The sequence below is a fragment of the Chenopodium quinoa genome, unplaced genomic scaffold (assembly GCF_001683475.1).
Source record: "Chenopodium quinoa cultivar QQ74 unplaced genomic scaffold, ASM168347v1, whole genome shotgun sequence".
Lineage (NCBI taxonomy): Eukaryota > Viridiplantae > Streptophyta > Magnoliopsida > Caryophyllales > Amaranthaceae > Chenopodium > Chenopodium quinoa.
In genome coordinates, this window is record NW_018743955.1 from 3,347,851 (window position 1) to 3,366,948 (window position 19,098).

At 37.6% G+C, this 19,098-nt stretch overlaps 1 protein-coding gene across 1 annotated transcript; it reads left to right on the forward strand.

The window, feature by feature from the left end:
- Positions 1 to 11,236: 11,236 nt before the first annotated feature.
- On the forward strand, positions 11,237 to 11,566 carry LOC110689453. The gene has a single exon (XM_021866242.1). The coding sequence runs from the start codon at positions 11,237 to 11,239 to the stop codon at positions 11,564 to 11,566; it is 330 nt and encodes a 109-aa protein (XP_021721934.1).
- The last annotated feature ends 7,532 nt before the right edge of the window (positions 11,567 to 19,098 follow it).

Consider the following 19,098-nt stretch of genomic DNA (forward strand, 5'->3'; position numbering starts at 1 on the left):
GAATCGTCTAGGTGATAGGGTGACACCGGCCAAGGAACTCTTAGGTGCAAGAATTGAGTTCAAGACACCTATAATGCCTAAGAAGAAGAATACTACTAAAGACAAGGGGAAAAGGAAAGTTATACACAAGAAGGCTTGGGTGGAAAAGAAGCATGGGGTGCTAGCTGAAGGAGAAACAATCTATTCTAAGATTGAATGTAGGTCCTCTAAAGGATGCCTACTAGCTAAAGTAATGGATGAAGAGGAGGAGGCAGAAAAGAATTGGAAAAGAGTAAAGAAGGAGAAGAAAGACTAGACCATTGCTTAGCTTTAGATTTATTAGATTCTTAATTTTTATTTAAAGTTAATTTATTTAAGCCTTATTTAAATTCCATTAACAATGCAATTTTATTTCATTAATGAAATTTCAGCTTTCAATTAAATTGTTACTTTAAATTTATTTTATTAAAGCAATGAAAAACCGAAAAAAAAAATTAATTTTCGGAAACCTTTCGAGTACGGAAGTCGAAAATTTTCCGAAAAACACCGAAATTCGCCCAGATTTTAAGACTGAATTGACGTCAATAATTGCAGATTGGCGCCAGCTATTGAGGTCTGGCGCCAGGCGCCAATTCCACCGTCTGGCGCTAATGGCTTTTGGCTGGCGCCAGGCGCCAATTCCACCGTCTGGCGCTAATGGCTTTTGGCTGGCGCCAGACTTTGTTCTGTGACGCCAGTTTCTTTTCCGACTTTTGTTGACTTTTTGTTGATTTTGGAACGCGGAGATGTCGAAAAATAAAGTGGCCGCACCCGTAATGGGTTGCCTACGTATCCTTTCTTAAGGAATCAGGCCGAACGTAGCTCTCTTGAGTGTCCTACTCAAGTAATTATGGGTAGTATTTTTTAAGTTGGTCAAGATTGGTCATGTTTGAGAATTCATTGCCATCCATGTCAATTAATTTTGCTGCACCACCTGATAGGATTGTTTTGACAATGTAGGGGCCAGACCAATTAGGTCTAAACTTTCCCCTTGGATCTAAAACATTTTTTTTAGCGCTTTTAATACCAAATCTCCTACTTTGATATTTCTTGTCTTGACCTTCTTATTAAAATGTCTAGCCATACGAGTTTGATAGCACTGAGTGTGATGTAGAGCTTCTAGTCGTTTTTCGTCGAGTAGGATCAATTCTTCATATCGTGTCCTAGTCCATTCGACTTCATCAAGTTTACTCTCTAGCGCAATACGTAGAGATGGTATTTCTAGTTCGACACGTTGTACAACATCCATTCCATATACCAAAGAAAATGGTGTATTTCCTGTTGACGTACGGATTGACGTGCGATAACCCCACAATGCAAAGTGAAGCTTGTCAGGCCAATCCTTATAATTTTCTGTCATTTTCTCGATGATAGTCTTTAAATTCTTATTAGCTGCCTCGACTGCTCCGTTTTCTTGAGGTCTATAAGGGGACGAATGATGATGTTGGATACCATATTTATGTAGCAATTCTTCACATTCGACTTGAAAGTGAGTTCCATTGTCACTTATCATTTCATGTGGGACTCCATATCGACAAATGATATTTCTCTCGATAAAAAGTGCTACATGTTTTGCGGTGAGTTTAGCATATGATTGTGTTTCAACCCACTTCGTAAAGTAATCAACTGCTACTAGAATAAATTCATGGCCTCCTGTCCCTGGAGGAGCGATCTTGCAATTCACCATGTAGAGAATGGCCATGGTGATGTGTAGGTGTAGAGAAAAGATGGAGGAACGTGTTATAAATTGGCATAAATTTGACACTTAGGGAATCTTTTCACATATTGATGGCAGTCCCTATTCATGGTAGTCCAATAATACCCTTCTCGAATTATTTTCTGGACTAACATTTTGCCATTTATATGAGTTCCACAGATTCCTTCGTGGACCATTCTCATTATTCTTTGTGCATCCACTTTCCCTACACATAGGAGAGCTCGACCTTTAGGTACCCTTTTATGTAGGTCGTTGTCTATGAGTACATATTGAGAAGCCAAAAGTCTCAAGGCTCGTTTTGCTCTTTTGTCAACATGAGGAGGGTATTCTCCCTTGATGATATAGTTGAGAATGTCTGTATACCATAGTTCTTCTTCTTGTTCTTCATCTTCGTCTTGGACTGGGTCGTTGTCTTCTATAGCCTGTATATATGCCAGTTTGTGCCTTTTTTTGATAGTTAAAGGCATTTGCTTGATATCCGTGGGAATCCTAACCATTGAGGCTAATCTTGCCAAGGCATCAGCAAATTGGTTTTCTTCTCTAGGAAGATATGTGTATTCTACCTTCTCTAACTGATCGGTAAGAGTTTCCAGATAAGTTTGGTAAGGGGCTAGGCTTTCGCTCCTTACTTTCCACCTTTTAGATATTTGATTGATGATTAGAGAGGAATCTCCGAATATCCTTAACTTCTTTAATCCCAATGCTAGGGCTGTTTCAAGGCCTACCACACATGCTTCATATTCAGCAGCATTGTTGGTAACGTCGAAATCAAGCTTTATTGAGATTGGGACGTGTTCTTCTTTAGGTGATACTAGTAGCACTCCGACACCACATCCCTTTTGGTTTGAGGCTCCCTCAAAATACAAAGTCCAAGTATCATCTTCGGTGACCATCAAATCTTCATCTGGAAATTCATTGTCCTGTATTGGTGTCGAGTCTTCTATTGGAAAATCTGCCAGAAAATCTGACACCACGGATCCTTTAATAGCTATTTGTGGCATAAACCGCACATCGAACTGGGCTAAGTTGACTATCCATCTTGAAATACGTCCATTTAGCGTTGATTTCTCGAACAAGTATTTGAGTGGGTCTAATCGAGATACTACGAAAACGGTATGCACCAACATGTAATGTCTCAACTTAGTCGTGGCCCACACCAAAGCGAGGCACAATTTCTCGAGTGGTGTATAGCGTGTTTCGTATTCGAGCATCTTCTTACTTAAGTAATAGATTGCATTCTCTTTGTTTTCTACCTCTTGTGCTAGCATGGCTCCCATTGTCTCTTTGGTAACCGTCAAATATAACCTAAGAGGTATTTCGGGAAGTGCTGGCGCTAATACGGGAGGATTTGCGAGATAGGCTTTGATCTGGTCAAAGGCTTTTTGACACTCGTCATCCCATATTACTGGTATATTCTTCTTGAGCTTTTTGAAGATTGGTTCGCATATCGTTGTTAGTTTTGATATGAACCTACTTATGTATTGCAACCGGCCAATGAATCCTCGAATCTGTTTCTCGGTCTTGGGCGGTGGCATTGACATGATTGCTTTTATCTTGGTTGGATCTATCTCTATTCCTCTAGAGCTTATGACGTACCCCAAGAGCTTGCCTGAGGTGACTCCAAAAGCACATTTTGATGGATTTAACCTCATATTATATTTTCTTAGCCTTTTGAAAAATTTCCTTAAGGCTACTTGATGGCCTGGACTGTCCTTTGATTTCACAATCATGTCGTCAACATATACTTCAACTTCTTTTTGCATCATGTCATGGAGCAAGGCAGTTGCTGCACGTTGGTAAGTAGCACCAGCGTTTTTCAATCCAAATGGCATTACCGTGTAACAGTAAGTGCCCCATGGTGTGATGAAAGTTGTCTTCTCCATGTCTTCTTCCGCCATGAGAATCTGATTGTACCCTGCGTATCTGTCCATGAATGAGAGAAGCGCGTGATTTGCTGTGTTGTCTACCAGAATATCGATGTGTGGCAAAGGGAAGTCGTCTTTTGGACTTGCCTTATTTAGATCTCGATAGTCGACACACATCCTTACCCTTCCGTCTTTCTTTGGAACTGGGACGACGTTGGCGACCCATTCGGGGTATTTGGATACCTTGATAAAACCTGCAGTTATTTGTTTTTGAACTTCTTCTTTTATCTTAAGTGCTACGTCGGGTTTCATTCGACGTAACTTTTGTTTTACAGGTTTCATTCCTGGAATTAATGGTATAGTGTGTTGAGCTATTTCTCTGTTAATGCCTGTCATATCTTCGTATGACCAAGAAAATACATCGATAAATTCTTTAAGCAAGTTAATTAAATCGGTTCTTTCTTGTTTATTCAATGTTAGTCCGATTTTAACTTCTCTTTTATGAGTTGAATCATTTGAAATGTCAACTGTTTCCGTCTCTTCAATTACTGGTGTTTTCTTTTCAAGTGTTTCCATTGCTTTAATAAATTCTTTATCTTTTTCATCGTTAACTAAGAAATGTTCGTCATCTTGGGTTAAGGAAGAACACAAGAATTAAGGAGAATGAGCGATATTATTATACTCTGAGATCATTACATCAAAGAGTGATATGTCCTTAGGGACTGGATCACTAACTATCCTAGGAGAAGAAATAGGAAGGGAATGCGTTATAGCTAAAGACTTAGAAGATTCTAAAGGGAAAGGCTCTGACTCATACTCTGACTCTGACTCTGACGATTCTTCAAACATCGGCCCTTGTCCTGTCGTGATTGATATCTTCCTTCCACTCAGAGTAGTCACCTTGATAGTCTTGCGCCACCCTTGCAATAATCCTTCAGCTGGAGTAATTAGCTTTGAGGGGTCGAAGTTTTTGCTTTGTAGGACCGTTTGAATGAGTGAGGAGTTATCTTCCTCATAAACTGGCTCATTCTTTTCTCGCCCAAACAGTAATCCCATGACGTTAAAGTCAAAGCATGGAGGTGCTTTCTCCTTATGGACAGGAGTTGGGATTTCGTCAGTGAAATAGCAATCCAAGAAAATCACTGACCATTAAGCGTAAGAGGGTACTCATCCATTGGAATTGCTTTCTTTTGAATACGAGCGTCCCTACGTGCTTTCAATTTGTCCTGGGCTCGCTTGAGATCTTTCCGAGTTGGTTCGAAACCAAGTCCGAAAGTATCTAGTTTAGGGAGGCTAGGTGACTCTATCAACTTTGCTATCCCCTTCTTCTTTCCTAAGGTCATCCCAGGGAAGTGTCCTTGTTTCTTCAGCATAGTGTTGATAATCATGTTGGAATGGGGGTCGTGGCAAAGAGATGTTCTTTCATCCTCTTGGATTAAGGAGACTTCTTCGTTAAAGCCCCATAGGTCTTCATCATCTTCATCGTGCTCCACGTTGATGATTGGATTTTCTATTGACTTGATCCTCATTGGCGAAGCATCAATAGTGATGGGGATTCCTCCAACTATAGCTTTCACTTGTTGGTGGAGAGATGAAGGGACGACCTTTAGATCATGGAGCCAAGGGCGTCCTAACAATAGATTGAATGAGGCTTTGATGTCTACCACTTGAAAAGTAGTAGCATGTTCTATTGCTCCTGCCGTCACATTTAGGGTTATTTTTCGAAGAGCTTGACGTCGAATATTATCGTAAGCTCTTATTCCTTATGTGGACGGAGTTAAATCCTCATCCTTTATGCCGAGCATCCTCGCAGTCCTAAGTGGACAGACATTAATGGCCGATCCATTGTCTACAAGAGTCATGAGAACATTCATTCTTTTGCAGACTACTGTGAGGTTTAACGCTTTGTAGTGCTTGTCACCTTCCGGGGGTAAATATTTATCAGAGAAGGTGATTAGATTAATTGGACTAGGGAGATCACTCGTGAGAAAGTTAGCTAGTCCCTCAGGAGTGGTGTCAGAATCTATCCCGATTTTATCCAAGGCATTCATCAAAGTCAACCTATGTTCTCGAGATGTTGCTAAAAGCTTCCATACATTCATCTCAACTTTTGTCTTCTTGAATTGTTTAACGATGTCATTGTCTTCGATGATAGTTATGGGAACTTGTTGTACAGTAGGCATGGGTTGTGTTGAAACAGGAGGTTGTATTCTCCCGGATCTTGTGAGGACGTCTATTGATGAATCTTCTTCAGCCCAAATGTCGTCCGTGGTGTATGATATGGAAGGTGAAGGTTCTAATATGTCTTTTAGATAGACATCTTCTTCATCACTGTCCCATACTCCATTAACATTTATATCCTCTTCTTGTTGAACTTGGACTAATTCTTTTCTATCAATCATTTTCTACACCAAATCCTTGAATTTGAAGCAGTTTTCTATGGTGTGTCCTCCTGACTGATGGTATTGACAGTAATATCTATCTGTCCTTTTTAATGATTCAAATGGTCTCGGTTCGAGAGATTTGACCTTGCCACTCTCGGAGAGCATTTTAAACATTTGTGCATAGGGGATCCCAATTGGAGTATAAACTTTATTGCTCTTCTTGGGTCTTTCGGTGACTTGTAAGGGAAAGTATTTTGCCTCATAAGTCATTTTTACTGGTGTGAATTCTCTCTTAGGTTCTTCATCATATTCCTTGCGAAGTTCATTCAAAATTTTGAGAGTTTCATGTAACAGTTGCGATGTCTCCCTCATATATAGTGTGAGTATTCGTATCTCTACCTCTTTTACTGGTTCTGGAAGATTATCTTTGACATCGAAAAAGATCTCTTCTTCTTCCTCTTCGACGTTGATTACTTTGACAGGCTTAATGAGAGATGAGGGGTCAACTTCGCTTTCTTCATTGGAGATAGCCAATGTGTGAGCTAGAGGTGCATTGTCAATACTCGGTTTCTTACTAACAGGAGGCAACGACAGCTTGTTACTGTCAATTAGGTCTTGTATAGCTTCCTTAAGCTTCCAACAACTTTCAGTAGAATGGCCCCTACCTTGATGATATTTGCAATGTGCATTGGGGTTCCAATTAGGCGACCTCTTCTCGACTGGTGGATTTCCAAATGGTCCAATGGGAGTTATAAGAACTTTTGCATTTAGTCGATCAAACGCGGTGTCATAACTCATGCCAATAGGAGTGAAGTTTCTCCTAAACGGTTTCTTTTGTCCTTGGTTGTTCATGGCGAGGACTTCTCCCAGATTAAAGGTGCTAACATTATTTGAGTGGGCGGTTTTGGAAGAAGAAGGATTGTCGTTCTTCTTTCCTTTCCAGCCACTGTTAGAGTTATTGTTGACAGCTTTAGATTTAGCTAAGTCATCTTCAATATTAATCCCAATATCATAAACAGCCTTAAAGGTATGAAGGTTATTTTGATATTTAAGATGTTTTGAATAATTTTCTTGGAGATTTTTAATGAACAATCTCACGGACTCTTTTTCACTTGGTACCTTAATCATTTTAGCTGAGGTTTCTCTCCACTTGTTAAAGAAAGATGTGAAGCCTTCATTCTCCTTCTGCTTGAGAATTTCAAGTTCTCTATGGTCAGTTTCGACTTGAACGTTGCACTTGTACCTATCGACGAAAGCGTTTGCTATGGATTCCCAGGTAGAGGTCTTTTCTTTTTCAAGAGAAAAGAACCATTGCTGGCAAACGGTCTCGAGAGATAGCGAGAACAAAGAAGGGAAAACTTTCTTATCGATACCCTTGATACTCATTATTGTTTCAAATGCCCTTAGATGGAAGTAGGGGTTGTCGATTGCCCTAAACTTTGGGATGTCGTTGGCACTGAACTTCTGTGGAAGAAGATCCTTATCCACCGAGACCCCTTGGGATGTGAGTTCTTGAAACTTGTAGTCGCTGGATAACTTTCTTAGGCTTTCTTGCATGAGGTCCATTTGTTGTTGCTTCGCGGGATCCTCGATCTTAAGTGCGAGAAGCTTTAGTGTCTCAGTTACAGTAGCCAGTTGGTTCTTGAGATCATTAACTTCTTCCTGAGTTGCCATTATAACTCTTGCTTTCCTCTTGCGAGCTATAGGTTTGTCGAAAAGTTGGACTTGTACGAAGAGGTTATCTTTGATTAATCGTCCTTCATTTCTTGACCACGCGCTGTAAATTAAGCCAGTTTGCGTTTTAATTACTTAACTCGAATCAGTTTGACTTTATGGCTTTTATTTTTTAAAAAAGAATGCGTATTTTTAGGGAGCAATAATGTACATGTGTTTAGGGAACTTAAGTACTATTATTTATTGGAGGATTAATATCCGACTTACCCCCCTAAAAAAATGACGAAAAATAACGCGCGCACACAAGACTCCCTTAATCATGGTCAAGACATGTGTATTAGTGTGTGTATTGAGTGTAAGTGACATGCTTGGACTCTTGTGTAAGACCATGGGACTTAGTGCCTAAACTCGAATATTAATTCAATTAAGCATTATTGCTGGCAAAATTAACCGAATTAAACAGGAAACTGATTAATTAGACATTAGGTGATGACTCGACAAATAATCCGAACTGTCGGCCAAGCGACAGGACTGGCGTCACAATATGGTGGTTGGCGCCAGACTTTTTAGTAAATGTCTGGCGCTACACACCATATAGCGGCGCTACAGCTCAGATTTTGGCACCAATATTGGAGCCTCGGTCTGGGACTGTTTTCGATATTATTAGTCAACTGGGGTATGCCTAAAGTCGTACTAGGTCAATTCCGATTAAAAGAAGAAAAAACTTTATTGACTCGAATTAATTAATTAATTAGGCAAAGTTCTTTAAGTCATTAATTATAATCTCAACACAAATCAACAAACGGTTAGGAGGAGCATAGAATATATATGCACAACAAATAATGCACAATTAGGCAAGTAAGCACAATATGATGCAATGAGTTCGCAACCTAACCATGGCTCTAGTTCTCTAAAGTTCGGGATATGGTTTAGTCAAACAAGGTCCATGGTTAATTGTCTAGATGCACCGCGTAGAAGCCTAACCGTGAAGGGTTAACGCGTGTGGATAGAACACCGCGAGTTGTTAGAAAAAACTCACTTCCATGGTTTGGTGAATTCAACCTCTCAGATGTACCCTTTGTTGCCAGGAGCGTTCAATCAGGTAGATAGAGCATGAATTCCAAGAGGGTTATGTCCATATGTAGAACACATATGGGTTTCAGAAAAATGAGAAAAAATTCAATCAGGAAGTAGGATCGAGCAAACAATACGAAAAACCGGTCGAAATTAGAACGCATATTTCTGGCTCGGTATTGGGGGAAATTGGCGCCAGCAAACAGAGACTGGCGCCAACTTTTAACTGTAGCGCCTGACGCCAATACTGGCGTCTGGCGCTACAACAAAAAGTGTGGCGCCAAGCTCTGGCCCCTGACGCTACTTCCCACATGCCTCAGCAGCTTTCTGTGCTCAATAAAATCATCCAGTTTTGCGCGGTGTTATTTCAGTCCTAGTTGTGAAAGACATTTCTCAAATTTCCTACGTGTAAAATCCTATGTTTTTGACTCATTACGGATGGTCTTTCCAATGAGAACCTTTTTATGCATATGACAATAATGTTAATCAAAATTACGCACGTGAAATACTTAGAACTTTTCGAGTCTCATCCACTCATTCTAAATCATTGCCGAAACAAATTCAGGAATTAAAATAGAAATCCTCCCTAGTGGAGTCGCCAAAAACTGTAGGGAATAATTTCAAGCCTTAAAATCCCACTAGCTTGAACCCCACTGTGATCATACACTAAAGTACGGTGGCGTCCAAAAGGGAAGAAGATAGAGCAAAAGAGTCGCCAACAAGTTTTTAAGGAACTTGTAAACCGTTCATAGGATGAAGGTTACACCCCTTAACGATCCAAGAGATCGTCAACTCCATAAGGTCATGAACCAAATAAGGGTTCGGGGATGATGGTACAAATCCAACCTAAAAGAGATTGAACCTGCCCTAATAATAGGCCTCTACTTTATTCTGCTCGTATTCATGCGCGCTTTCTGATTAACATACAACCAATAGGATTAACCCTAAACCTGTTTATCTATGTTGGTTGAATTTAATGCACAAATAAACTATTATTGGCGATCACTTGAATTTATAATCACAATTAACCCTAAACAAGATTATTAAATTATCTTATTAAGCGTGATTGCAAATACCAATTCCTTTTAACCTGCAATAAAAGGTGATCAAGCAATAACAATATAAAACAATATGCATATCAAACAACATAATAAATAATCAACATCATTAATAATAATAATCATAAATATTAGAAAGAACATAAGAAGCATCATACTTAATCATACTCAATATTAAAGATACCCTAGACATGATACTAGGAATCACAAATAACAATCTAAGCATGATTTCTACATCATGAAATCAATTAAACCATTAAAGTACTTACTTGGATGCCTCGTACCGCTTTCTAATTACAAAATACACACGTTAGTAACTTCAAGGAAAAATAATAAATAAAAACAATTAAATTAAATAATTGAAAGAGAGATTTGGGACCAAACCCTCAGAAATTAAAACCTTTCACGTCTAGGGCGAAGACAACTTCGAATATGGCTAGGTGTATCAAGATCTTGTGAATGCGGAATTTTGTATGAAAAAGCAAAGTATAGAAAAGAATGCTAAAAGATTAATGTTATTGAAAATTGATGAATGAATGATGAAGATGAAGAGAATTGAAGAAAGATTTATTAATAAAAAGAGTTGATTAATGGTCAATGAATATTGATCATGGGTAATTGAAAAAAGTGATTGTTGATGATGAATGAAAACGGAGTTTATTAAAACTTAAGAATAAGGAGAATTGGTGAATAAAAACGGAATTTTTGATACAATATTTATAGAGAAAATCATCCAAAAAAGATAATTTATCAAAGCAGAGTCTGAAGATCGAAAAAACCAACTTGGCGCCAGCCCTGGCTCATTGGCGCCAGGACCAGTGGCTAGCGCCAGGCGCCAATGGCCGGCGTCTGGCGCCAATCCTGATTCCAGGCGCCAAGGCCTGGGGTTGGAAGCCAAACCGGCTTTTAACGCGTTTTCGAAAATCTTATAATTTTATTGTACTGGAAGATAAAATAATATAATTTCAGTCGAAAATGCTATTTGATCTTGATTAAAACTCTGAAGAATCCTAATTGAATTAAGAATGATAAAACCTTCTAGAATGTTCTAGAAGACCAAAACCATTCCTAATTACATTAGGAATGATAAATCATATTAGGCCCTCCCCTAGAACATTGGGCCGTACTTAAAACTCAAACCGGGCCCAGTTTAGTGAATTGGCCATAACTTCCTCAATATTCATCGGAATTGGGTTTATATATATCGTTGAAAAGGTCTTTGCAAGCCCCATACAACTACACCACTATTGGACCCATATCATGGACCAACCAAACTAGATTGGCTGTTTTCTTAAAAATAAAGTTTTCAAAAACAGAGAGAAGAAAAAAGAAAAGAAAGGAAATAAAACTTTCCGCAACACTAGACCTTTCCGCACTTTTGTTTCATTCGATTATGATTCAACGTGAAAGGCACTCATCACTGGGTTTGGTTTTGGGGAGACACAAATGGTTGTCTACACTTATGAGAACCATAGGCTCTATAAAGAGCAAACGAAGAAGTTCTATGATAAGATGATCCAAAAACGAGAGTTCAAGATTGGTGACAAGGTGTTACTTTATAACTCAAGACTTCGGCTCTTTCCTGGAAAGCTTAAGTCTAGATGGTCCGGGCCTTTCACAGTCACTGATGTCAAAGAACACGGAGCCATTGAGGTTGCTAGTGAAAAAGGCACGAAATTCAAGGTAAATGGACAACGTTTGAAGCTATATACCGAGGGTGCTTTTATTGGCAAATTGGAGACGATTTATCTCTCCGATCTACCAATTGATGTTTGAAATAGAGGTAAGAAGTCAAGCTCATGACTTTAAAAGAGCACTTATCGGGAGGTAACCCGATTTCTTAATTCTTTGTCTTGTCATTTTCTTTTATTTTTATTTAGTTTTCTTTTAGTTTAGTTCTTTTTATTTTTGAATTTAAGTTTAGTTTTCATAAAAAAAAAGGGAAAGCAGGGGCAGCCAGCAGTAGGCGCCAGCCCGCACAAGCCAGCGGCAGGCCAGCGCCCGCTGGGCCGAGCCTCCCACCAGCAGCCCAACAATCTGCCTGGGCCGCTGGAATTCCAGCGTCCGCTGGTTCTGGCGCCCAGGCAGCCTTCACGCATCCCTAGAAAAAAATGAAAAAGCAAAATAAAAAAAAAAGAACAGAGCTGCTACTGTTCATCACGCTTCCCAAGGCAGATCGCTTCTCTCTCCACCACCCCGCAGCCGCGCACCACCCCCCACCTTCCGGCGCCCCATTGGCGCTGCTCCGAGCCACCGGACAGCCCCCTCCAGGCCTCCACGAAAAAAAGAAAAAAAAAGAAGGAGAAGAACCCTAATTTTTCTCAAGGTTAGGGATTTTGATTTTCTTTTTCAATTGTGAGAATTGTTTGGAATTGCAATTTAATCAATGCTTATTTGAGAAAATCAACAACAATATAGTCTTAATTGCACAAGAAAAGGTATTATTTTCAATTCTTCATCAAATTTCTCTTTTTGAATTGTTCACATTCACATAAAAGTTGGAAATTTTGCCTTTGTCTTATATTATTGAATTGTTGTTGAGTTTATGGTGATTAATTGTGATTGAACATTGATATTTGGTTGGTGGTTGATTGGAATTGATCTTACTTTGGTTTTTGAGATTGTGATTACTAGTGTTGGTTGGAGTATTTTGTGCTTCTTGCTATTTGATTGTGACATTGTATCATGAGAACCACAAAAACCACTAGTTCTAACCCAAAGTCCACCCCTTCTTCACTTGCACCACTAAAATCCACTCCCACAAAGAGAAACCCACCTCGAAAAGCAAGAGCCCCACCTTCAAAGAATTATCCTAAGCCACCACAAAAATCTACCGCACCACCACATAAATCCCCTCCACCCACTTCTCATCCTTCCTCAAGTTTGAGTAAAGAAGCCCTTGGTTTTTCACTTCAAGATCGAAAAATCAAACCAACACTTTGTTATTCACAAGACAATGGTAAGAAGCTTGGTGTTGACGATTTTTTACAAGAAATAGGTCGAAGGTGTGGTTGGTCAAAAGTTCTTAATTTGAAGGAAGAGGTTTATCCGGATTTGGTTATTGAGTTTCTTAATTCTTTGGTAGTGTCGGATAATGGTGACATATCTTTTTCTCTTGATGGAGTATCATATTCAATGGCACCAAAGGAGGTCAATGAAATTTTCGGGTGGCCTTGTGATGGAACTATTGGCCCATCGGAATTTGGCTCGTTTTGGGGTGACAAGAATGGATTACAATTTCACCAAAAAATGTTTTGGAGAGAACTCACAGGTCGAGATGATTGGAAAGTTGGTCTTACTAAGTCTTTTTCAATTGTGAACCCTATGCCTCGTATTCTACATCGCTTGCTTCTACAAGTGTTCTTTCCAAAGACAGAGATGGGACAAATTGCTACAAGTGATTTCAAGATGCTTTGGCGGTTCTTACATGGTGATCGAGATAGAATGGGTCAATTGGATTTCGGGAAATTCCTCATTGCTGCATTTCTTGTGGAGAGAAACAAGCCGAAATGGCCTATCACTATGGGAAGCTTTGTAACCGTCTTTGCTACCATCTGGGGATCGATTTGTCTTACTTTAAGAAGTTGAACTCATATGCACTCCTTGATACTGTGAGCATGGAACGATATGGATGGTTGTTGTTACCAAAGATTGGTTTGTTTGTATGGCAGGTTAAGGGAGAGGAAAAGGACTCACATCCGACTCCTTATGCTGTTTTGCCCACTCTTACGACTCGAATGGGAACTCCAGATGCCCTTTTGTTTCCGCCTACCCCAACATCAAAACAATCATCCTCACAGGTGTGCATTCTACAAAGCAAGGTTCTTCTTCGGCCCCTCCGCCTTTGGTTGGTGACAATTCACAAATCTCTCATACTCCTTCTCGTGGGACTATTCCATCCCACCCTTTCCGTCATAGTGTCAGTTTCGAGGGGTCTAGCAGCGATTTAGTCACTATAGAGATGTTCAAGCAGTTCATGGCTAACATTAGTACGTTTGCTCAGGAGGTTATTGATCATTTCGGCAATTTGGAGCAACGATTTCATGCCTTGAATTCGGAGGTTGTTTCTCTACGTCAGCAGATAGTAGCTTCTGGCACCACCGCTACATCTAATGGCACTACAGTCGACACCTCTTCTGTCGACGAGGTTCCTACTGAGTGAGCTTTTCTTTCTCGTCTCTCTCTCTTGCATTTTATTCTACCACAGTGAGGACACTGTGTTTCCTTCTAGCTTGGGGGAGGGATATCTATCTTTTAATGCTTTCATAGTATAGTTTTATTGCTTTCCGTAGGTGTTGCATGGTTGTACCGTCTATTAGGGATGGAAGTTTACATGTAACGAAAAAAATGTATTGCTTTCTTAGTTTAGTTGTTTTTTCGAATAATGCATTCTTGTGTCTATCTTACATATGTTTGACTTCGAACCGTGTCGGATTAGATTAGACTCTCTTGAGCTTCTTCTCATCATAGTTATGATTTTGAAATCCGGTCGGTGTGCTTTATACGTTGATAACTGCGTAGCAATGTAGCTTGCGATTAATGGGTTTGTGGTAAGATCTTTTGCTCTTTTTTAGTATAGCTAGTCGAGATTTTGTAGACCTCAAGCCATGTGAGTTTTTGAAACCCAATTGATTGACTGTCACATTTATTTATGACAGTCTATATTTTTGTATGTGTGATAGTTCCTGGTGCAACATTGATCTTGATTTTGCCTTGAGACTCGTAGTAACTTGGTTGTGATGAGTGCATGATTGAAATGATAAAGGTCTTACTTTTCTTAATTTGAGCCTCCAGATGTGATTTTTGTACATGTGTTCCCTAATTGTAACCCATGTTGAGCTTTACCCTTCATTGAATTAGCCATATTATAAGCCCTGAGCCTTAATCGGTTACTATTCCCAAGCCTAGCTTGGGGGAGTGGTCCATATTGTGAGTTGTGATTTTTATTTGGCTAAATATTTGCTTCATGGTGCAAAAAAGGGAGATTTTGAATGGAAGTTCAAGGTTATTTCAAAAAAAAAATATGAAAAGAAGAAAAAAAAAAGAGAAAGAAAGAGAAAAAGTAGAATAAATGGGGTATGAAAAAAAACTGAAGAAATAGAAAAAAAAAATAAAGATAAAAGAAATGTTTGTTGAAGAAAGAAGGGAAGGAGAGGAAATTAAATTACTTTGGTGTATTGGGAGGCGAGATGCTAAACGAGATTATCTTTGACATGCATTCAATTGTGTTGTTATTGTGGACTATCACTATCACTCTCCTAGCTAGCTAATCCCTCACATTTCCCAAAAGTTTATCCTACCTCTCACCCTAGCCCCATTACAACCCTTATAAAGACCTTTTGATCTTCGTGCATAAGTTATGATTGAATGAAATGAGTTTTGAGTCAAAGTTAAAGAGTATTTGTTTGCATTCCGAGTCGACATGGTATAGGTTGAGTGTTTGTTATAACCCTAGCTGGTAGGGCACCTCTCGTGCTCAACTTCAGCATATCTACAGGAAATCGGCGAAGATTAGCTTGGAAAGAGACTGTTTGTGGCCTCTAGATTGGAGAGTTAATTGCAATACTATGAGTGCTACGTGGTTCTATATGTATCCGAGCTAGATTTCAGTTTCGCTAACTTGGTTTGATAGTTTGCTCGAGAGTCGAGTCAGTCTTATTCTGGTTCCCTGGAAGTCTTGCTTTTCTTTATTCTCCGTCTTGAGTCTAGTGTTGCTTGCGGACAAGCAACAGTTTAGCTTGGGGGAATTTGATGAATCATATTTATATAGGGTTCTTAGGCACGTTTATGTTAGTTTTTTGTACCTTTTTCTTAGTCTTTTTGGTCGATTTTAGGGTCATATTTGCATAAGTCATCATGTATCGCTTTATTACGCTTCGTTTGTGTATTTCTTAATGTTTCAGGTGATTTCATAGTCACTTGGACGCTTTTGAAGTGTTTGGAGATGTTTCGAATAATATTTAAAATGGAAATCGATGGATCGAGTTTTATTGATTGAGGACTTTATGCTCATGGATGTTGTCTCTAAGGATTTCATGCGTGGGAATTGAATTAGCATCTGCAAGGATCGACATGCACTTTTCGGAATTGAATTTGAGTTAGAAACAAAGGAAAGCGAAGGTTTGTAAAGTATTAAAAAGGACCCTTGTGCATTGTTTCAGCCATAACTCGCGTTCTACAGATCGGATTGAGGTGATTCGAGTTGCGTTGGAAACTAGACTTGAAGAGCTTTGTAATGATAGGTCGCACGCCTTCATATGATTCCTGGATTGTGAGTTACAGTCTTCCAAAGTCGGCCCTGCAAATCTGCCAGCCAAGCATTCAGCCATCGGGCGATGGTTGCCCGATGGTTTAGCCGCATACACGGCCCTCAAAGCTGCCTGGCCCGATGGGAATCCATCGGCCGATGGTTCTTGTCAACGGCCTACTCCACTCGACCATCGGCCACCCATCGGGCGATGGGTTTTGCGTGCGGGATTGCTTTCCATCGATTGTGATTCTCATGACCAATTAAAAGACGACCTTTGTTATTTTTATTTCCTTTTTTTAATTAATTTATTTTATTTTACTTAGGATTAGGCTTTAATATAAATACTTGAGAGGATTTTATTTTCCTCTCTTATGCTTTATTTTTCCAGATTAAACGTTTCTTAGTTTTTTTTCTCTCCATTGTTAAACCCTAACTTTATTTCTCCAGTAATTCAATCATCGAGGTATTTCATTTATTCTTTTCGTTATTTATTTATTTTATCAATTATGAATTCAAGTCTATTTATTTCTTTTGTTTTGTTTATTTCAATTATGAGTGAGTAGTCGTTTTCTAGGGCTAAGTGAGGGAAGCCATGTTTATACCTTGATTAATTATGCTTAATTATTTATAAATTTATAGGGTTTGAATAATTCCGATTGATTTCTGCTTTATTGTTTGATTCATGTAATTGGCCAATATCATGAGTTAATTATTTAGCTAATAAAAATTAGAATTGAAAGATCATATTTTTAGAGGCTTAATTACAATTGGCGAATTTGATTATGTTAGCGGCCGAACTACATATGTTAATTCGTAAGCGTTAATTCCCAACCGTAGGATTAACGAGTGCTTTAATTATTCGACCTAGTTTGTTTATTAATGGATTGTTTGCATTCCTTGGATTGGTATAAGCATGGTGGACCGAACATATGCCCTAGACTTTAATTTGTCTGAGAACAACTTTACTTTCATTATTGTCATTCTTTAGTTAATTAATTATCAAATCATTATTCGTTTTTTGAAATAATTCATATAATTGGAAAAAACTAATAGAACCTGTCTCCCTGTGGGATTCGACCCGTATTTGCTAAATCTCTGCTAACAACAGACACCGTGCACTTGCGGTACAACTTTTTATTCATCACTAATTAAAATATTTATATCCTTCGGTTTAGCTTAATAAACTAAATGAGAGGGATCACGATTTATTAGGTTTTGCTTAAAAATTTTTATTTTCACAATGAAAAATGAATTTTTTATTATAAAAATCGTGCATCACACGAGACTAACCTAGTCAATAACTATATATATATATACTAAAAACACACCAGCAATGACACATGTCATCTTCTGGTGTGTTGTTAGTATATTTAAAAAAAAAACCTTTTGAAATAAAATGTTATAAAATATACACAGAATATTTTCTTCAAAATTGTTAGGAAAAAAATCATATAATAATGTACATGCCAACTTTAGATATCTAAACATATCTTTCTATAAATTCCTATACAAGTAAATATTTTTAATGTTTATAATTATTATTTATAGTAAGAAAATCATGAATATATATTTTTTACCTAACATAATCAATGAATGAAATTTTTTTAACTATGAAATAAAAAAAAAAATTATATGCCATAAGGGATTCAGGGTTCAAAATAGATGAAAGTTTAAAATAAAAATATAATATGTAGTCATAATATATGAAAAATATATTTTAAGTTTCTTAATTTGGGATTAAATAAGAAATAGATTATGGACCAAATTATTTATAATATTCTAATACAGTTTTAAAGTGCTACTCCGTAACAAAGAGAGAAAAACCGTGCATCGCACGGGGCCTAACTTAATACTATACTAAAACATGGTACACTAGCAACAAAGCTGACACATGTTCTTGTTTTAGTTTTTTTTTTTAGTTGTCTATTGTTAGAATGTATATATTCTATCTATATATGAATAACTAATATTAAAGGAATTAACGCTGACATCATAACTATCCACGTGGCAGCTTCTTATAAATTTTTTTCCCTCCAAAGCTATTGTAGACATTATTTTCTAAATTTTTTAATTTGACTTTTTAAAGCTGAAGCTAACATTTAAAAATAAAATAAAATTTTATTTTAGCTATGAAACTAATTAAAAATATTTATATCCTTCATTTTAGCTTAATAAATCAAATGAGAGGGATCACGATTTACTAGGTTTTGCTTAAAAAAATTTTATGTTTCACAATTACAAGTGAATTTTTTATTATAAAAATCGTGCATTGCACGGGACTAACATAGTGCTATACTAAAGCAGGGTACACTGGCTAAAAAGCTAACACGTGTCCCCTGTTTAGTTTTTTTTTTAATTTTTTTTTTGAGTTGTCATTGTTAGAATGTATATAATTGTCAAAGATTTTATTGCTTGCATATTATATAACAATCTTCATAATCTATAAAATCTAATATATTTTATACAAGAATATTGAATATTTTAATTAAGATTATTACAGTTTAGTAAAGATATTATTAACTATATATTAAAGATAGATTATCACTCAAATACACTAATTTTATAAATTGTTTTATTTATATATATACTACGTAATATACTACATCTACTTTAACCTTAGGAATTGTAAATGGATAGAACTTGGGAAAGCGAGGGTAGTATTAAGTAGCAAATTAATTTTGTAAAAGATTTTGAATAATATTTTTATCCTACATACATAATATTAAGAAATAAATTCTTGGTTTATTCTTGTATGGAACTCTTTGTTTTTTTTAATTTTTTTTTTTTTATTTAAAAGAAGAAAAGGATTTCATTAATGAAGAAAGCCAAACGACACTTAAAAATAATTATGAGGAAATCTAAAATTCCAATACAAATACAATTCACTTTAGAACTGGTTACATCGCAGATTCGATCAACGATCGCCCTTTTAAAAATCTTCATCTGAAGCAATACAATATGTGAGTTAACACTAATTCGGCCTGAGATCCACGGATGAATAGTTTCTTTGGTGAAAAAACTCATATGGCCTTCTAGATACTTTTGGAGATTGTGAAAC